Source organism: Bos grunniens, chromosome 16 (assembly GCF_055505025.1).
Source record: "Bos grunniens cultivar Pamir isolate PY7600 chromosome 16, Bosgru_T2T1.0, whole genome shotgun sequence".
In the NCBI taxonomy this organism is placed as follows: Eukaryota; Metazoa; Chordata; class Mammalia; order Artiodactyla; family Bovidae; genus Bos; species Bos grunniens.
The window spans coordinates 60137984-60156786 of NC_141180.1; the positions used below are offsets into that span (position 1 = coordinate 60137984).

The following is an 18803-nucleotide window of genomic DNA, read 5'->3' on the forward strand; positions in this document are numbered from 1 at the left end:
CAAATTTGGATGAACTTTTCCAAATCAGGTAGCCAGAGTATTGGAGCTTCAGCTTCAGCATCAGTCCTTCCAGTGAAGAAAAGCCGACTCATCCGAAAAGACCCTAATGCCGGGGAAGACTGAAGGCAAAAGAAGAAGCAGGCAGCAGAGGATGAGATGGTTAGATAGCATCACCGACTCAATGGACATGAGTGTGAGCAAACTCCAAGAGATAGTGAAGGACAAGGAAGCCTGATGTGCTGCAGTCCATGGAGTTGCAAAGGGTCAGATACGAGTTAGCTACTGAACAACAACAACAATCCAAATATACCTTCTTTGGCTCTCCTTTTTCTTAGTATTAGAGGAAAAGAGCTTTCCTCTGTCCAGGACTGATTCCAGCATCTCTGTGTTCTGATTGGAAGAAGTTTTTTTTTTTTCCTTCCAATAGCTTCTTTTCTTATATACTACATTTTTAAATTTTAAATTTAAATTTTTAAATACTTCTTTCTATTTCTTTCTGATCTTTCTCATACTTTGAAAGCCTAACTTCTAGATAGCATGAATTATCCTACGCCCACTTCACTTCTTCACATCCCATTTCTTTTACACCCACTTATATAACACTATAGTTCAGATTCTTTCTACAGCACTTCCTGGAAACTTTTTTGGGAAAGATCACCAGTACATAGCAAAGATCACCAAAAACTAGCAAAGGAAGAAAAACAGGTTAACTCTCAACTTTGGGAGGGGCAAAAATAAAAATTCAGCCACAGAAAGTGTTCATGTAGTCGTAATATCTGTACTCACTATTGACTAATCAAATGTGGTGTGTATAACTTGAAATAGAGGATTGGGAGCTATGAAAGAGCTAAATTTACAGTAAATAGAAAGTCACTTATTAATGTCTAAAATTAACCACAGCATGCCAGTATAACCATATTCTGTAGAAACACATCATTAAATACCAAAAGAAAATGCATAGTCAGTGGTCTCTCTAAACAGAGCTTAGGGGTTCAGGATAGATGAAACAATGCTGTTTTTCAGACTTTTTTGTTGATTTGTTTCATTTAAATGCATGTATGCATTTGATTTTTTTAAACATTTTTCTTTAAAGGAAAAGGCACAGTCCAAGCAGAGGGGAAATTTTTCAGGCAAGTTTTCAGGGAACTGAACTAAATGATTAGTTTCTGGTTGCTGATTAATCCACACGTCATTTACAAATACCAGTAAGTGTCGATTCCCACAACAAAAGTGGAATCTGACCTGCCAAAGGGCATCAGTGTCTATGAGCTTGAAAAATAAATGTTCAGGTAAGAGCATAGCCACATCCTATTAATGTCGAGGCTGTTTATTCCCAGGTTTTAATACCACAGAGGCCAGAGAATACATTGAAGTGTTGGAGGGAACCAGGAAATGTGCTCATTCAGTGTAAACCCCTTTGTCCTTTGTACACTGAGCACCTTGGACAAATAAACATCTCAGCCTCAGTCATTCTTGCACCTGGAACATGAGCAATACCTTGTAAGGTTTTTCTGAGGATAGAAAATAACACATATGTGTCACGTGTTTGTAGAGTGCGTGGCACATGCATGTGTTCAGTACAATGGTTCATGAAAAAATAAATAGCATTAATAATGTTGGGGGCTTCCATGGTGGTTCAGATGGTGAAGAATCTGCCTGCAATGCAGGAGACCCAGGATCAATCCCTGGGTCAGGAAGATCCCCTGGAGAAGGGATGGCAACCCACTCCAGTTGTCTTGCCTGGAGGATCCCATGGACAGAGAAGCCTGGTGGGTTACAGTCCATGGGGTCTCAAAGAGTCAGACACGACTGAGCAACTGACACACACCCACACGCAATCATAATTTTAAGACCGTTCCCTATATTTGTGGGGTTTTACTGGTTTTCTTGAGCTTCCCAGGTGGCACTAGTGGTAAAGAACCTACCTACCAATGCAGGAGACTTGAGAGATGCAGGTTCAATCCCTGGGTTGGTAAGATCCCCTGTAGAAGGGCACGACAGCCCACTCCAGTATACTTTTCCTGGAGAATCCCATGGACAGGGGAACCTGGTGGGCTGCGGTCCAAAGGGTCACAGAGATTCAGGCACGACAAGCGACTTACCATATACGCGTGCACACTGGTTTATTTTCCACATTCTCTCTCTCAATTTCCTTGATGTTTAGTTAGTTTCTAAGCAGAATACTGGTCAGAGGACTGAGCACACAACTTAGGATAACTCCTGTTGAAAAGGTATCATGAGATGCATTAAAAGTCCAAGTTGCCTCCAGAACAGTATGGGATAAGTGAGGCAGGGCGAGGCATAGTGCAAGACCAGAACACTTCAGCTGCGCCATGACTTTTGTATTTTCAGTGTTGTTGGATTTGCTGTGAACCAGAATCCAGGTGTTATAACTATGGAAGGAATGGGTTCAAGGCACCTTCAGCTGATGCTTTAGAATTCACATCAAGGGCTTTATGTGACTGTTCCTGGAGGCATAGGCAGAGGATATAATGTTCTTGTATTTTTCCTGTTTTTTTTTTTTTAAACTCCAACAATCAAAAGGTCATCATTTGTTGTAATGATGCTATAATTAAGTTGTGGTAAACGATAGCATTTGTAGATTTTCTCACCAGAATTGATTCATAAAATGAATACAGTCCCAGCAGTTTATGTTAACATAATTAAATGGAAATGTAATTCTAACTGAGTTTGCTTATTTAATTGAAAATTACTGGGTTATGAGCACTCTTACATTTCTATCAAAATTGGTGTAAACCTAGAATTACATGAACTATCCATTCAGATGCAGCGTATGTAAGGCTCTGTTGCTAGGTGGCAAATATGTTTCTTACAGCACATGCAGACTGATCACGCGAGAGCACATGCTTTTAGTGAGTTTCCCGCTAACTGCTTTTCTCTTTCCTCTGCAGCCATTGGTTTAGCCCTGGGGCTAGGACAGAGCATGGCCAGGTAAGGAACATTCTAACCCAAAAGGAAGTTACTCAGTCTTTCGAATATTTAACTATTTCCCTTTAAGATAGTAGATCAACTTTATGAGAAAAGATAATATCCTAGCTTATTTAAAAAGGAGTTCACTGGGCCGGTGCTAATGCACTGACCAAGGGAGTGACCGTCAGTAAGCATCAGAGTTGTTTACCTCGCTTCTCCCTTCCTCAGCACACATGTCACCTCCGTGGAAAGGATCTAAAGTTCAGTTTAGAGTTTATAGGACTTCCTCATTTCCATATGTTTTTCACAAAGGCACGAAAATAGTACCTATGCTTTAAACAATTGTTTTATTATTAAACTAGATTAGCCAGCAAGAGAATATTTTTATTTTTTGAAGTTTATAAGATGATAAGAGTTTCTTACACTTTATGCTGTATTCTAGGTGAGATTTTTCTTTTTTTTTAATTTCTTGCTAGTTTCATGGCAGCACAATGATTAGATGACTTAGCAAGAACTTAACTTTCATTCTGATTAACTCTACATATAAAATAAGTTGTCTGTTTTCTTTGTCTGTTGAATGTGCTGGTACTCTCTCTGCAGTGTGGTAAGCTAATTTAGGGCTTAAAATATTGATAGGTTTTAAAGCATATATGTTTTAGGCTTTGCGTTCTTGCTAAGCCTTTTTTCTTTTTTCATTGTGGATTATAAGAGTTATTTTTTGAGTGAGTCAATAATATATGCATAGAAAAGCCTCAGATTCTCAGGGATCATTTCTTCTGAGGGATATGTAAGTAGGTAGATAGAAGAGGAGATTGCACTTGGTGGTGGTAACTCGTAACATTACTATATGTATTGGTGATATCTTATTTCTTAGGTTGGTCAACAGGTTCTAGAGTTGGTTGCATATGCCATATTTCTTTTTTCGTATAAAAGGAAAGTGCCACATACTTCATTATAAATTATAATGTACTTCTTAATACACATGTACCTAATCAAAGAAAAATATGTCAGTGCAGATTTAATGATTTTTTTAATAAACTTGGCTCTTTTCCTTGAGAGTGATGTGTACTTTTAAATTTATTTCTCACATTAATAATAGAATATGTACTACTATTTCTGGACTTTCCTGGTGGCTCAGTGATAACGAATCTGCCTGCCAGTGAAGGAGACGTGGGTTCGATCCCTGGGTCAAAAAGATCCCTTGGAGAAGAAACTGGCACCCACTCCAATATTCTTGCCTGGGAAGTCCTGTGGACCGAGGGGCCTGGTGGGCTATAGTCCATCAGGTTGCAAAGAGTCAGATGCGACTTAGTGACTAAATGACAACAACCAGTATATGTTTCTAAAGTTTTGCAAGTTAACTTGACTAAGTTGCTTCTGGGGTATGTCTATTCAGAATGTAATTATTACATAATTATGTCAACTATTCAGCATTCCCAAATGGTTCATACCCTCTGTGTTTATATAAGATTCTGCTTCCAGTAGTAAGTCACCTCAGGATATAGTTTATCCCCAAATAAGATTTTTTAAATAAATAATTTTATATTCTCTGTTGTTCTCTAGTCACTAAGTCAAGTTTCCCTGTCCTTCAGTATCTCTAGGAGTTTATTCAAACTCAGGGTCCATTGAGTCAGTGATGCCATCCAACCATTTCATCCTCTGTTGCCCACTTCTACTCATGCCATCTGTCTTTCCCAGCATCAGGGTCTTTTCCAGTGAGTCAGCTCTTTGCATCAGGTGGCCAAAATGCTGGAGCTTCAGCACCAGTACTTCCAATTAGTATTCAGGTTGATTTCTTTCAGGATTCACTGGTTTGATCTTCTTGAGTCCAAGGGACTCTCAAGAGTCTTCTCTAGCACCACAATTGAAAGTGAAAGAAAGAGTCAGTTCTTTGGCATTCAGCCTTCTTTACGGTCCAACTCTTATGTCCATACTTGACTAAGGGAAAACCCATAACTTTGACTATACAGACCTTTATCAGTGAAGTGATGTCTCTGCTTTCATGTACGTTTATCATGGCTTTTTTTCAAGGAGCATTTCATGGTTGCAGTCACCATCTGCAGTGATTTTGGAGCCCAAGAAAATAAAATCTGTCACTATCCACTTTTTCCCCATCTATTTGTCATGAAGTGATGGGACCAGAGGCCATGATCTTTGTTTTTTGAATGTTGTTTTAAGCCAGCTTTGTCACTCTCCTCTTTTACCTTCATTAAGAGGCTCTTCAGTCCCTCTTCGCCTTCTGCCATTAGAGTAGTATCATCTTCATATCTTAGGTTGTAGGTATTTCTCCTGGCAATCTTGATTCTGGCTTGTGATTTATCCAGCCCAACATTTCACATGATGTACTCTGCATATAAATTAAACAAGCAGGGTGAAAATATACAGTATTAATATGCTCCTTTCTCAATTTTGAACCAGTCCATTGTTCCATGTCTGGTTCTAACTGTTGCTTCTTGACCTGCATACAGGTTTCTCATGAGGGAGGTAAGGTGGTCTGGTATTCCCATCTCTTGAAGAATTTTCCATAGTTTGTTGTGATCCACAGAGTCCAAGGCTTTAGTGTAGTCAATGAAGTAGAAGTAGATGTTTTTCTAGAGTTCTTTTGCTTTTTCTATGATTCAGTGGATGTTGGCAATTTGATCTCTGATTCCTCTGCCTTTTCTAAATCCAGTTTGTACATCTGCAAGTTCTTGGTTCATGTACTGTTGAAGCCTAGTTTGAAGGATTTTGAGCATTACCTTGCTAACATACGAAATGAGCACAGTTGTGTGGTGGTTTGAACATTCTTTGGGACTGGAGTGAAAACTGACCTTTTCCAGTCCTATGGCCATTGCTGAGTTTTCCAAATGTGCTGGTAATATTGGGTGCAGCACTTTCACAGCATCATCTTTGAGGATTTTTAAATAACTTGATTGGAATTCTATCACCTCCAGTAGCTTTGTTCATAGTAATGAGGCCCACTTGATTTCACACTCCAGGATATCTGGATCTTGGTGAGTGACCATGCCATCGTGGTTATTCAGGACATTAAGACCTTTTTTGTGTACTTCTGTGTATTCTTGCCACCTGTTCTTAATATCTTCTGCTTCTGTTAGGTCTTTGCCATTTCTGTCCTTTATCGAGCCCATCTTTGCATGAAATGTTCCCTTGGTATCTCCAGTTTTCTTGAAGAGATCTCTCGTATTTCCCAATCTGTTTTCCTCTCTTTCTTTGCATTGTTCACTTAAGAAGGCTTTCTTAACTGTCCTTGGTATTCTCTGGAACCCTGCATTCATTTGAGTATATCTTTCCCTTTCTTCTTTGCCCTCCACTTCTATTCTTTTATCAACTATTTGTAAGGCCTCCTCAGACAACCACTTTGGTTTCTATTTCTGTTTCTTGGGATGGTTTTGGTCTAGAATTTGAGAAATACTAAAGTGATGTTATAAATCTGAGCTTTAGATTATAATCTAACTGCAGTAAAAACTTTTTTCTGCAGTTAACAAATAGCTAATATGATATAGACAAGAAAGTTGATGCATCATTTTAAAAATTTTTAAATATTTGAAACAGATTTTTGGATTAGCCTTTGGCTTAAGCTTTGATATACCATTTCAGATTTTAATCCTGTCTAGATAGGTTATTAGTTAAGGAATACAGTTGATTCTTGCTTGTTGTGGTAGCTGTAGTCTATGAGGTTGGTAAGAACCCTAAAGTAGCAAATATTGAAAAAACTGCTTCCAGGAAAAATACAGGGTTAGGTTCCTGAGAACCTCTGGCCACATTTTCATTAACTGATCAATACATATCCTTGTTTGATGTGTATTTCTGTTTAAAGACACCATATTTAATACATGTTATTGATTTGTTAGCATTGAACTCCTGGCCAGCAGCGCTGTAACTTATGCCTGAAGGGAGCTTGTCTAATGAACATATTTTCTCTATAAGGTCCATCACCGTTCTCTTGCACTGGGGAAGACCAGACTGCAGGTCAGCCCTGTACTAGAAGGCTATTTGAAACAATGAAGGTGAACATCACAAGTAGACAGAAATGCTTTAAAAATAAATAAATAAATAAATAATGTAGCATTGAACGGACCAGGCAAAAGACACTTGTTTACAGTAAGAGAGCCGAAGCAAGAAGATAGATATCGTCTTGTCGGACCTCAGCTGAGAACATGCAGTAACGGGAATTCAGATTTCCCCCACTCTGTGCATGTCTGCCAATGACTCCAGAAGCACCAGAAGTACTGATTTGAGCATTACAAGTACATTTTAGCAAATGGGTGAATTTGTGAATACAGAATCAGTGAATAATGAGAAACAGTTGGCACATGTATGTGTGTATATAGAAGCACATACAAACTACTCATATTTTGAGGGATTTAAAATGTCTTATTTCAGCTTATAACTAGCCCAGTGAAAGTGTTCGTTGCTCAGTCGTGTCCAACTCTTTGCAACCCCATGGACTGTAGCCCAGCTCCGTCCATGTGGATTCTCCAGGCAAGAATACTGGAGTGGGTTGCCATTTCCTTCTCCAGAGAATCTTTCCAACCAAGGGTTCAAACCCAAGTCTCCCACATTGCAGCAGATTCTTTACCATCTAAGCCACCAGGGAATCCCAGTGAACTATTGGCTAAATCTTAGGTCCAAGTGATAAAATGCAAGACCGTGAAGAAATAAAATCCTTCAATATATTGTTGAATGAATGACTATCAGCATGCATGATCACCCCTTTTTTTCCCCATATCAACTTACCAACATAAAGAAATGATAGTGTTAACCTCACTTTTGAAATCCCACCCCTCACTGCTTTTCCCCCCATCTTATGATTCCTTTTTGTTCTCTAATAAGAAGTCCCATTTCATTTACACCATGCTCACCTAACATTTCTTTTTTACACATTTAGTAAATCACTATTGTCCATCAGTCGTTACCTATCAAGTACTCTTTATTTTTACAAAAAGAGATATTTGTTTAAAAAGAAAAAAAAAACATAACTTTTCCTCTAAGGTGGTTAAAATGTGGGTAGGAAAGCAGTAATTATAGTGTATTGATAAATGTTGAAGGAAACCACTGGGAGGGCGTCATAGAGACCACAGAAGCGACATGTGAAAGTTGGTTTAGAAGTGGAAGTAAGGAGACAGAAGCAGCTCTAAGCAGCCTCATTTGTGTGTGTGTATGTGTGTTTTAATGGTGAGGATTTTCGTCCTTGAATATCTAATAGTATGACATTTTGAATGAGTTTACTAGTATCTTAAGGAGCCATAGGTCATTGTTTAGAGATTATTTAGTTCTCCTCTTAAGGTGAGGACCTTGTGAAAGGCCAAGTATGGAGAGATTTGAAATTCTTTTGTAGACATTTGAGAAGGTCCCTGAAAAGTGGCTGCTAACAGAAACAGTCTTGAGCTTGAATCCTTTCTGAATATCAGGAGATTATTGCTGTGGAGCAGGAATTCTGCTCTTTGCTTCCTTCTTCCTCTTGTGTTAGGAATGTGAAACTTTTAATAATCTTTTTAAAATAATCACGAATAGCCACAGAAATCCTCAGCTCCCTTTCTGCCACAGGAGCAGCCATGATATGCGTGACACATTTCTCTTCCTTGTTTTTGTTCAGCAGTTTTTTAAATTGTGTACCTTTTGTAAGACCTCACATTGTACTAGCTTTTGTGTTTATGAATGTCTGTGTCATTCTTACGTGAGTCATTTTTTAATATACATCTGCAGGTCACTAAATAAGGGACTTGTCTCTCCGCTTGGCCTAAGTCCAGCAATCTGAGAGCTGGAGGTAAGAAGCACTTCGCACCATATTCAGAAGTTCTGTTATTAACTGGAGTTGACATTGTTGAGTCAGAACCCTGAACACTGACCTCACTTGTGACACTGATAGGAGTCCAAGGAAGACAGGAAACGTTAGCAATAAGAGAAATGAAGACTCTCCCCAAACCTGATGAGCTACTCTTGCTTGTCAGAGCAGAGCTCCAGGCCTCTTGTGTCTTGGCATCAGTTCCTGATCTGATTCCCCCTCCCCAGCCCTCTGCCACCCTTTGTTTGTTTGTTTGGTCTTTGGGGCAGAGCAGACACATGTTTGTGTCTTGGGGGAATCTTTCAAAGGCAAATAACATGTTTTCTGTTCAAATAACTCTGGATTAATTTTTTCATCTTTGCCCCCTTACAAGATCTAGGTTCCCGTATTAACTTGTTAAATTCATGACCCAGAGATCTGAGCCTGTATTTTTTCCTCTGAGCTTCATTTTGTGTGATGACTTTTTAAATATAGGTGAATTATATTAAATGATTCCAATATTTGTCCCTACAAAGCCCATCAAAGCTATACATTTGAGAAAGAAATTCTCATGTGACTCTAATAGAAGGATCTCTGACCTCAGAGTTCCATACATAGTCTAACATTTATTTTGGTCATTGTAGTTGCATTTTTCTTTAATTAAATTGTTGAATTCCTTTATTTCAGAAAAGTATGTTTGGGACTTTTTGTGTTCTTTGTTTAAACTGTTTTAACACAAATAACAGGAATAGTGGTCCCATATCTATCTTTTATCTAAAAATTAGAAAACTTAGTTAACTACTATATTAATTAAAAGCGGTGGTAGAGATTTTATCATGTCACCTCTAGCTATCTGTGTCACAAATGTTGGTTTGAATATGTTTTTTTACAAAGGCACTAGAATTAGAAATGCCAAAGTAATTAATTTTTTTATTTTATTTTCAGAAGCAATTTAGTTTTCATGGTACGAAGTGTTTCTACATTGAAACACTTTCAGATTAATGGACTTAAGATAAACTGTTGCTATTTTCTATAAGTAGTAATAATGAGATACTGTTTCAGCTACATATCAGATACTAGATTTCATTGCCTGTTTCTTTATCTCATTCATTCATTCATTCAACAAATATTTATTAAACACTAAAAATGTCCCAGACACTGTGCTGGGCTTTGGAGACACAGGCAGATTGAATAACTGAAGCAAAGGGCCAAAGGTGAGCAAGAATATGGTACACATTCCAAACTAACAAGTTCAGAATGGCTGGAATATATTATTTAGAAGTAAGGAGGTTAGGTTGGGGTAGGAAGAAGCATAATAAACTGCAAGTTTAGAAATACAATCAAATTATGTAGGGCCACGAGAGCCTTGTGTAAGATTTGGGAGGGGGGTGTTATCTAAGGAGTATAATGTAATAACATCTAGTTTTAGAATGACTGGCTTCAGTGTAGAGAGTGGACTTAGATGGGAGCAAGGCTGGAGGCAGGGAGGCCACTGGAGAGACCACTATTGGAACGTGGTTCGTAGGGATGGAAAGAAGCAGATATTTAGGAGAAGTTTAAGGTAGACTTATTGAGTTAAGACATTCCTGAAATAATGATCCAACAACATTCTTTGTGATCTAATTAAGTTCTATTCCTTCTCAAAGATGGCCAAATGTGGCTAGTAATTGACTCTAAATGTTGTCATTAGATAGTTCAAAGCAGTTATATTATTAAAAGTTATTGATACTGGTCAGACAATAGCCACTGACAGTCAGGTTCATTAATTATAATTGTAGCATTTGAACCATTTGCTCAGCACTTTTTATGTCCTGGTCTTAGTGCTAACTGTTCTACATGGTTTATCTTATTTGACACTCATGGCAGCCCTACAGGTGGATAGTATTGTTATCTCCATTTTCCAGGTGGAAACTGGGACTTAGAGATAATTACACAGCTTATAAATTGGTAGACCTGTTTTTAAAACCCAGCGACTTGTTACTGGTACAGCTGGGATTCGAACCCAGATCTATCCTGCACTATTACTGCTCTAAGATTTCTATTTTTATTAGGGTTAATTTCTAATATGCTGCACAACTTCTCATTAGCCCAGTCTTGCATATAATCACATTTCTGTATAACCGAGATAAGCTACAGTCTGAGTATACACACAGCAAAAAGTATTGACTACTTGCTTTTCTTTCTTTCCAATTAGTTAGAGTAAAGCAAGTGTGAAGGGGAGTTGGGTGGTGAGGCATTTTGAGGAGGCAGTCAGATATATATTTTTTCTAATTATATATTTCCAAGCCAGTAATTTCTTTGAAAAGGAATGTTTTTAAGTGTTTCTTTACCATGTTAGGCCACTAAATACGGAGAAGTAAGATTAGATATTTTATGTCATCGGAGGTGACAAAGCCCCGAAAAACTCACAGCTGAATGCAGTGGTAGAGCATTGGAGAAGAGAGGTTACGTGACTTTCACCAGGACTACCCAGAGAGCCAGAATTAGAACTGAGTTCTAGACCTCCAGCTCTAGGCTGTGTATTAAGTGACTCGGAGCACTGTTCAGCTGTCAAGGAAGCATTGGCATCTCCTAGTGACATTTTCAGAAGCATGTCAGTAGCATCTCTAGCAAAATTAGTCATCTTCATTTTAAGAAAAACCGGTAAAAAAAAAAGAAAAAAGTAATGCAAGTGAATAAATACAGCCCCTTTGAATGAGAAGCATACTTTTCTACTTACGAAATAATGTAATGAAAATATTTTTGTTTCTACAACTTTGTTTTAAACACTTTGGATAGCATCAGCTCCTGAGAGATAACCGAGCTGAAAGAGGACACAAGAAAAACTGTTCTGTGAAAACAGCCAGCAGGTAAGCAATTTAAAATCACCTTTTCTCCTGATCATTGAATCGTGTAATTTTTTTTCCCATGCCAGTATGAATGGTGGTTTAGTCACTAAGTAGTCTCGTACTCTTGCAACCTCATGAACTGTAGCCCACCAGGCTCCTCTGTCCATGGGATTTCCCAGGCAAGAATACTGGAGTGGCTTGCATTTCCTTCTCCAGTGGATCTTCCCAACCCAGGGATCAAACCCTGGTCTCCTGCATTGCAGGCAAATTCTTTATCCACTGAGCCACCAGGGAATCCACTATGAATATGATGAGTTATAGTTAGGGTGCCTTTGGCTCTAAAGTGTCAGCATTATTTTATGTGTCATTTATCAGAATCTACTTCAAGATTACTAGTAATGAATAGAAATACATCATTTTATTTGTATTTTTTAAAGGTGATGAAAAATAAAGAATGCATTTTTAGAAGAAAATCTCTGTTCATAATCCATAGCTTATGAATTTTAGATAAGGATTAGGAATAATTATTTTTAACTATAAAAAATAGAATTAATCTTTTCCCCAAAACTTAAATGGTTTTGTGAGACAGCAACATGTATATTTATTCTAATAATGTATATAAATAAGTATATAGAAAATACACTCTTTTTTAAAAGTGCTTAGGGTTATATTGCTTAGTCAATGCTATTTTTTTTTTTTCATATTAGAAAGAAGTGCCCCCAGTTTATTGTTTCAGACAGCGCATTTCCAAATTTTGCATGTGGTGTTTCTAAAGACTTCATTTTTACTTTGGTGAAAATAGCTATCAGAATATTGATCAGAACGACTGCCCTGAGATTTACACCAACCCAACTTTTAACAAGATCACTGACCTTGGCAGCCCTCTCTCTGTCTCATTGTTAGGGTGCTTGCCACTGTTTTTAACACTCCCAAGCAAGCTATGTAACTTCCAAGTACCATGTTGTACAAACTAACCCTGACGGAGAACCCACTAGGTATCTGCAGAAGCTAACATAAATCCTATTTAGACAGTCAAAAACTATCACGCATAATAAGTTGACTGACAGGTCAGTGATAGTCAACATAAAACTAATATAGTTACCCCTAAGAAGGTCAGATCCTAAAATTATAAAGTATGGGTTAAAGAAATTTTAGACAGATTATAAATAACTATGGATGACATGTTTATAGAAATAAAATAAGCAAGCAACAGATCACTGTTAGAATTGTTCAAGCAGAATTGAATCAAAAGCATATAATTATTAGAAATGAGAAGTATGATTGTGAAATGGAGATAGAACTGAAGAAGTAGGCTAGAATGTAGCATAAAAATATTGAATAAGGTGATGGAAAAATGAAAGAATGGTTAAGAGACACAGAAAAGGTCTAAGATATATTTGATCAGAGGTTTCGATGGCGAGTATAGAAAGGCTGAAAAAAAACATGATGTTGAAGAGATGTTGGCTAAGAATTCCCAAAACAGCTAAAAGTTATAAATCTATACAGAAAGCACAATGAATACCAATTAGAATAAACAAAAGGAAACCCACACCTAGTAGCATGCTGTAGTACTCCTAAAACAAAGAGATCTTAAAAGAATCCAGAGATAAGAGATGAATTACTACAAAGGAATGTACCTCATCAGATTTCTGGGTATCAACAATGATACCAGAGACAGTGGACAAGTCTGCAGAGTACTGGGTGAAAATACATTGTCAGCATAGAACTGTGTACCTAGAAAAAAACATCTTTCACATACGAAGATGAAGTAAAAACAGTTTAAAATTTTCAAAAACAAAGCAAGTTTCCTCCCGACACTTGCTAGAAGACTTTTTAAAAGATGTATTTCAAGGGAATGATCTCCCCAGAAAGTCCAAGATGAAAAAATGAATACTAAGCCAATAAATGGTTAAAGATTTCAGTAAATTTAAACAACTATTGTTTATATAAATTGATAATTATAATGTGTAATTTGTAAAGCTTTTCAAAAAACAATCTAAGATAATGGAAAATAATGCTGATGATGATAAAGTCTAACTTAAAGTCCTTGAATTGTTTGGGAATGTTTACTTCATTGGTCAGTTAAGAGATGACTTGATAAGATTATATTAAGTATTCATGGCAAAATATCATAAATAACCACCAAATCAAAAAAAACAGAGTATGTAAATTCCAAGCCGGTTGGCAGAGGTGGGGTTGAATGGAATAAAATATTACTCCCCTTAAAAAATCCATTTAAAAAGTCAAGAAGGAAAAAGAAGCATAGAGAAAATGGGACCCAGAGGGGGAAAAAAAAAATTGAAAACTGAGTCAAATCCATGTATTAGTAACTATAATAAATATTTATGGATTAAATTTGTCTGTTAAAAACAAAGCTAAGCAGATTTGGTTTTTCTTTTAAAGTGCAACTATATGTTCTTTACAAGAGACATACCTGAAATAACGCCAAAAGAAAGTTGGAAAACTAAAAGATGGAAGAGCATGTATCAGATATACTGTAAAAGAGAGCTCTCATACCGAACAAACCGACTTGAGAACAAAAGCCTTAACAAGCTTAAGAAAATCGTTATTTAATGATAAAAGGTTCAACTTACCAAAATTGATATTTTCTTAATATACATTATATTATATTAATGTATAATGAATATATATATTAATATATTAATTGTATTAATTTATATTATAATATTAACATTTATTTTATTAATAAAATAATGGTTTTATTCTTTTGTACATTAAAGTATATAAAGTAAATCTTAATATCAATGAATGGAGAAACTCACTAACCCACCATCTTGGCGCTCCCACTTCAATAGAACATTCATATTACTGATAGCTTAAGCCATCAGAAAATTTGCATAACAAATGATTAACAAACTTAATGTTATTATATAAGCTCTTTCACCCACATACATTCTTCTCAAAGACACATGTGATATTTTCAAAAATTTACCACTTAACAGGCCAAAGGTACTATCAACAAATTTTAATGAATATGTATCATAAAGAACATATTCTTTAACTTGAATATGATTAAGGAAAATCATTTAGAAAAATAATTTTTTAAAGTTTGAAATTAAAAATACAGTTTAAAATAACTCATTTCAAAAAAATCATAATGATAATACCTTAACTTGTGGGTGCGTTAAGATGGTAGTTAGAGGAAACTTGACTACTTGAAAGTTTTATATTAGAAGTTTGGTCCCAGTTCCTGTTGCAAGTTCAAGATTCTCAATTATAAGATTACTGATTCTAAACTATAAGATACCTGCTTCTGTCTTCTAAGATCAACCCAGCAGGTATTTAGAAAGAGAAAATAAGCAGAAATCTACAAGACGTTTCCAGTATTAAAGTAACCATGGATGCGTGCTAAATTGCTTCAGTCATGTCTCTTTGCGACCCCATGGACTGTACCCCGCCCAGGCTCCTCTGTCCATGGGATTCTCCAGGCAAGAATATTGGAGTGGGTTGCCATTTCCTCCTCAGGGGATCTTTCCGACCAGGGATCAAACCCGCATCTCTTATGTCTGCTGCACAGGCAGGCAGGTTCTTTGCTGCTAGAGCCACCGGGAAGCCAGGAGGGGGATGCTATTTTGAACTTGTGTTCGTGAGATGAGGATACACAAAATGTGCTTGTGTGCTCTGACCTGAGGCAAGAGGCAGTTCAGCCTGAGTGAGGGAAGAAGAAGATGTGAGCAGAACCTTTGGAATTCTTTCATATCATGGGCCATGGCCAAGGGACATATGACATCCGCCCCTTACAGAAAGACTCAGGTCTCTGGTCCAGGTGTTTTCAGGGACAAAGTCAGGGCAGCTCACAGTGCTGTTTTTGTGAGGAGCTGGGAAAGCTTGATGGGACCAGATGACAAATTATCGTGTCTTCACTCAGCCCCCTGTAAACCGCAGGGCTAGAGGATTACAGTTCTCATTTTCTCTGAGAATGAGGAAGGGGAATGTTCTTCTGACAGAGGAATTATTTTGTGGGGAAGACTGTGGTGACTGTGGTTTTCTGGTGCTTGGACCTCTGCACTCGTAAGTCAGGTTCATTCACCTCCAATTCCTGAACTGCTTTGGACTGACACAGAAGACTGCCCTTTGCCTATAGCATTGCCTCACAGAATCCGTTAATAAGACCTTTGAGGAGAAAACAACCTTTCAGAAATAACAACAACAACAATATATTGGACTACAGACTCCAAGAGAAATCGGAAATGTTAGGACAAGTCAAAAAATTTTTGATTAGTGTTATCAATATTAACTAAAGGAGGTATAGGAAGAAAATAACAATATAAAACAAGAAATACAACACATAATTAAGAACCAAATATTTAAGTCTATTTCAGTTTTCCTCAGCAGTATTTTTGAGTTTTCGTTGTATAGGTGTTACACATATTTTATCAGATTTATCCCTAAGCATTTTACCATATTTTTTGGTGTATGAAAATGTTGCTGAGAGAAATTTTAAAAGGTCTTTGTAACTGGAGAGATATACCTTGTTCATGAGTCAAAAGACTCAATATTCTTAAGATGTCAGTTCTCCAAAAATTTATCTACAGATTCAGTATAGCCCAAACAAAAATACCATGAGGCTATTTTGTAGAAATTGAGAAGCAACTGCTAAAATTTATATGAAAATGCAAAGGACTTAAATAGCCAAACTTTTTAAATAGCCAAATAACACTACCTGATGTCAGGACTTAATTACAAAGCTGTAGGAATCAAGAAAATGTGGTATTGGTGCAAAGATAGAAAAATAGATCAAAGAAATATACCCACGTATATTACATACAGTAATATATGATTGGTTCTTGACAAAGTACGAAGTTACTTTAGTGGGGAAAAAAAAACTATTTTCCACAGATGTTACTGGAAAAACTGAGTATCCATTTGCAAAAGAAAAAAATGATGAACTCTAGTCTATACCTCATACCATAGAGCAAGCTAATTTATGGAGACTAAAAGTGGATCAGTCGTTGCACAGGCATGAGGTGAGGGCCAGGGAGGTACTGGAGGAATGGATTACAAAGGGGTATTAAGAAACTGTTGGAGTGATGGGTATCTGCATTATCTTGATTATGGTGAAGGTTTCTCTTGTATATACATATGTCAAAACTTAGGAAATTACACACTTTAAAAGTAGTGCAGGACTTCCCTAGTCGTCCAGAGGCTAGGACTCCAAGCTTTCACTGCAGGGGTCACAGCTTCAGTCCCTGGCCAGGGAACTAAGATCCTGCAGGCCTCACAGCATGACCAAAAAAAATCGGTGTGTCTTGCTTATGCCAACTACACCTCATAGAAATATAACAGATATATATACTTAGTAAATGGAGAAGGAAATGGCACCCCACTCCAGTATTCTTGCTTAGAGAATCCTTCGGACAGCGGAGCCTGATGGGCTGCCGTCTGTGGGGTCGCACAGAGTCGTACACGACTGAAGCAACTCAGCAGTGGCAGCATACTTAGTAAAATCTTAACGGCTTTCTGTTCCATTCCAAGTAAAAGCCAAAGCCTTGGCCTTGGCCAGTAAGGGCATATGTGATCTGCGCCTGCCCTCCTTTCTTTCCTCCTTCACCTCATCTCCTCCCACTTGAACCACGTTACTTGCCTGCTCCAGGTGCAGCAGCTTCTTTCCTGTTCTCCAACATGCCAACCCCACTTGCGTCTCAGGGCCCTTGCACTTCTCTTCCCCCCGCCTGGAACACCCTTCGTGTGGCTTGCTCCCCACTTCCTTTAAGTCTGTGTTCAGTCTCTACCAGCTCTGCTTCCTGCCGTCCTTCTCGCCTCTACTACCCCTCATTGTCTCTGTTACCTTAAAGCTTCATGAGGGCAGAATCTTTGGTTTACTCACTGGTGTACCCCCAGTATCAGAAACAATGCCCATCACGTCGACGATAAATATTGCTGCATAAAATACCTGCTGAATGAATTTGAAATTGATTCTATGGAAATAGACTGAATCCTTGTCTTGGGGTCTCTGTGGAGCCTCTGCAATTCTGACTTCTGATCCTGACTTCACCACTCACCAGCTGGGTGACCCTGAGATAATACTCAACCTCTGTGTCCCTCAGTTTATTTATCTGTGAAATAAACTAATTAGTTGTGTTTACCTAATAACACTGTTGGAGAAGGCAATGGCACCCCACTCCAGTACTCTTGCCTGGAAAATCCCATGGACGGAGGAGCCTGGTAGGCTGCAGTCTATGGGGTCGCTGAGGGTCGGACACGACTGAGCGACTTCACTTTCACTTTTCACTTTCATGCATTGGAGAAGGAAACAGCAACCCACTCTAGTGTTCTTGCCTGGAGAATCCCAGGGACGGGGGAGCCTAGTGGGCCGCCGTCTATGGGGTCGCACAGAGTCGGACATGACTAAAGTGAGTTAGCAGCAGCAGCAGCAATAACACTGTTATAAGGAATCTATGAATGTATGCCCATAAAACATTTAAAATATGAGTTCTTAATGTTAACTGGTATTATAAGTCTGTTTCCATCTGTGTGCTTCCTAAGCACTTGTTCAATTTTATTTTATCCTATTTTTCTTATGCATAATTTAGAACATTAAGTCATTCCGTAAGACGTAACAGAGTACAGTAGGCCCCAGTTCTGTTTTTCCACATTCTCTAACTTCTTACTCCAAAAGAACCTGCTTTTAACTGTTAGCTCTTCCAGTATTGACCTAAATTAATTACATGCTTATATTACTGTTTTTTGAAGGTTTTAGTTTAGAATTACCTATTGACTTCCTGTTCTGCCCTACACACACACATACACACCGTATTTGCATTTCTTTCCTTCTTTTTCCTTAATGATTATATCATAATATCCAGACCAAGTTAATATTCATTGTTTGCATTAGTATGATTATATATGTAGATATTATTTATAGATGTATAACTTTCCTGTTGTGGACATAATTATCTTGTTTTTCATTGGCTTTGTTTTCTAAGTTTGTGCCAACCGCAGTTTATCAACCACCTCTACACAGGAGTGTAACTCCCCTCAAATCTCTTTCTTGATGGCACCCTTTTTTTGGAGCTGTCCATTGTCAGATTCATTGTGAACTGCTCACTGTCTGGACCTGCTGTACATCTGATGTCCTAGGATCCCTCTTGACTTATCACCCCTAGGGATTTCCTCATCTCTCTCCTATCTGGAATTTCCTTTTCCCTGAATCCCATGCCATTTTTTTTCCCTGAGCTTTCTGAAAAAGAGAACAGGTGTGGTTATATTTGTGAGACTCTGCATCTCTGAAAATGTCATCTTTATTCTAGTCTCGCGTT

At 37.7% G+C, this 18803-nt stretch overlaps 1 protein-coding gene across 16 annotated transcripts in view; it reads left to right on the plus strand.

The window, feature by feature from the left end:
- The window catches only part of GPATCH2 (G-patch domain containing 2), a 195005-nt gene that overhangs the window by 133008 nt on the left and 43194 nt on the right, over window positions 1-18803 (plus strand). For 3 of the 16 annotated variants that reach the window (XR_015143619.1, XR_015143616.1, XR_015143620.1), the window contains exons 7-9: window positions 2913-2952; window positions 8638-8698; window positions 11474-11544. The exons of 2 other annotated variants lie outside the window; for them this stretch is intronic. Coding sequence is in view for 4 of the 14 variants with exons in the window: in XM_086345287.1 (XP_086201413.1) it covers window positions 2913-2952; window positions 11474-11544 (111 nt within the window). In the remaining 10 variants the exon portion in view is untranslated. The remainder of the gene's footprint in view (window positions 1-2912; window positions 2953-8637; window positions 8699-11473; window positions 11545-18803) is intronic. 11 more of the 16 variants (XR_015143614.1, XM_086345287.1, XM_086345290.1 and 8 more) reach the window with 4 other exon arrangements.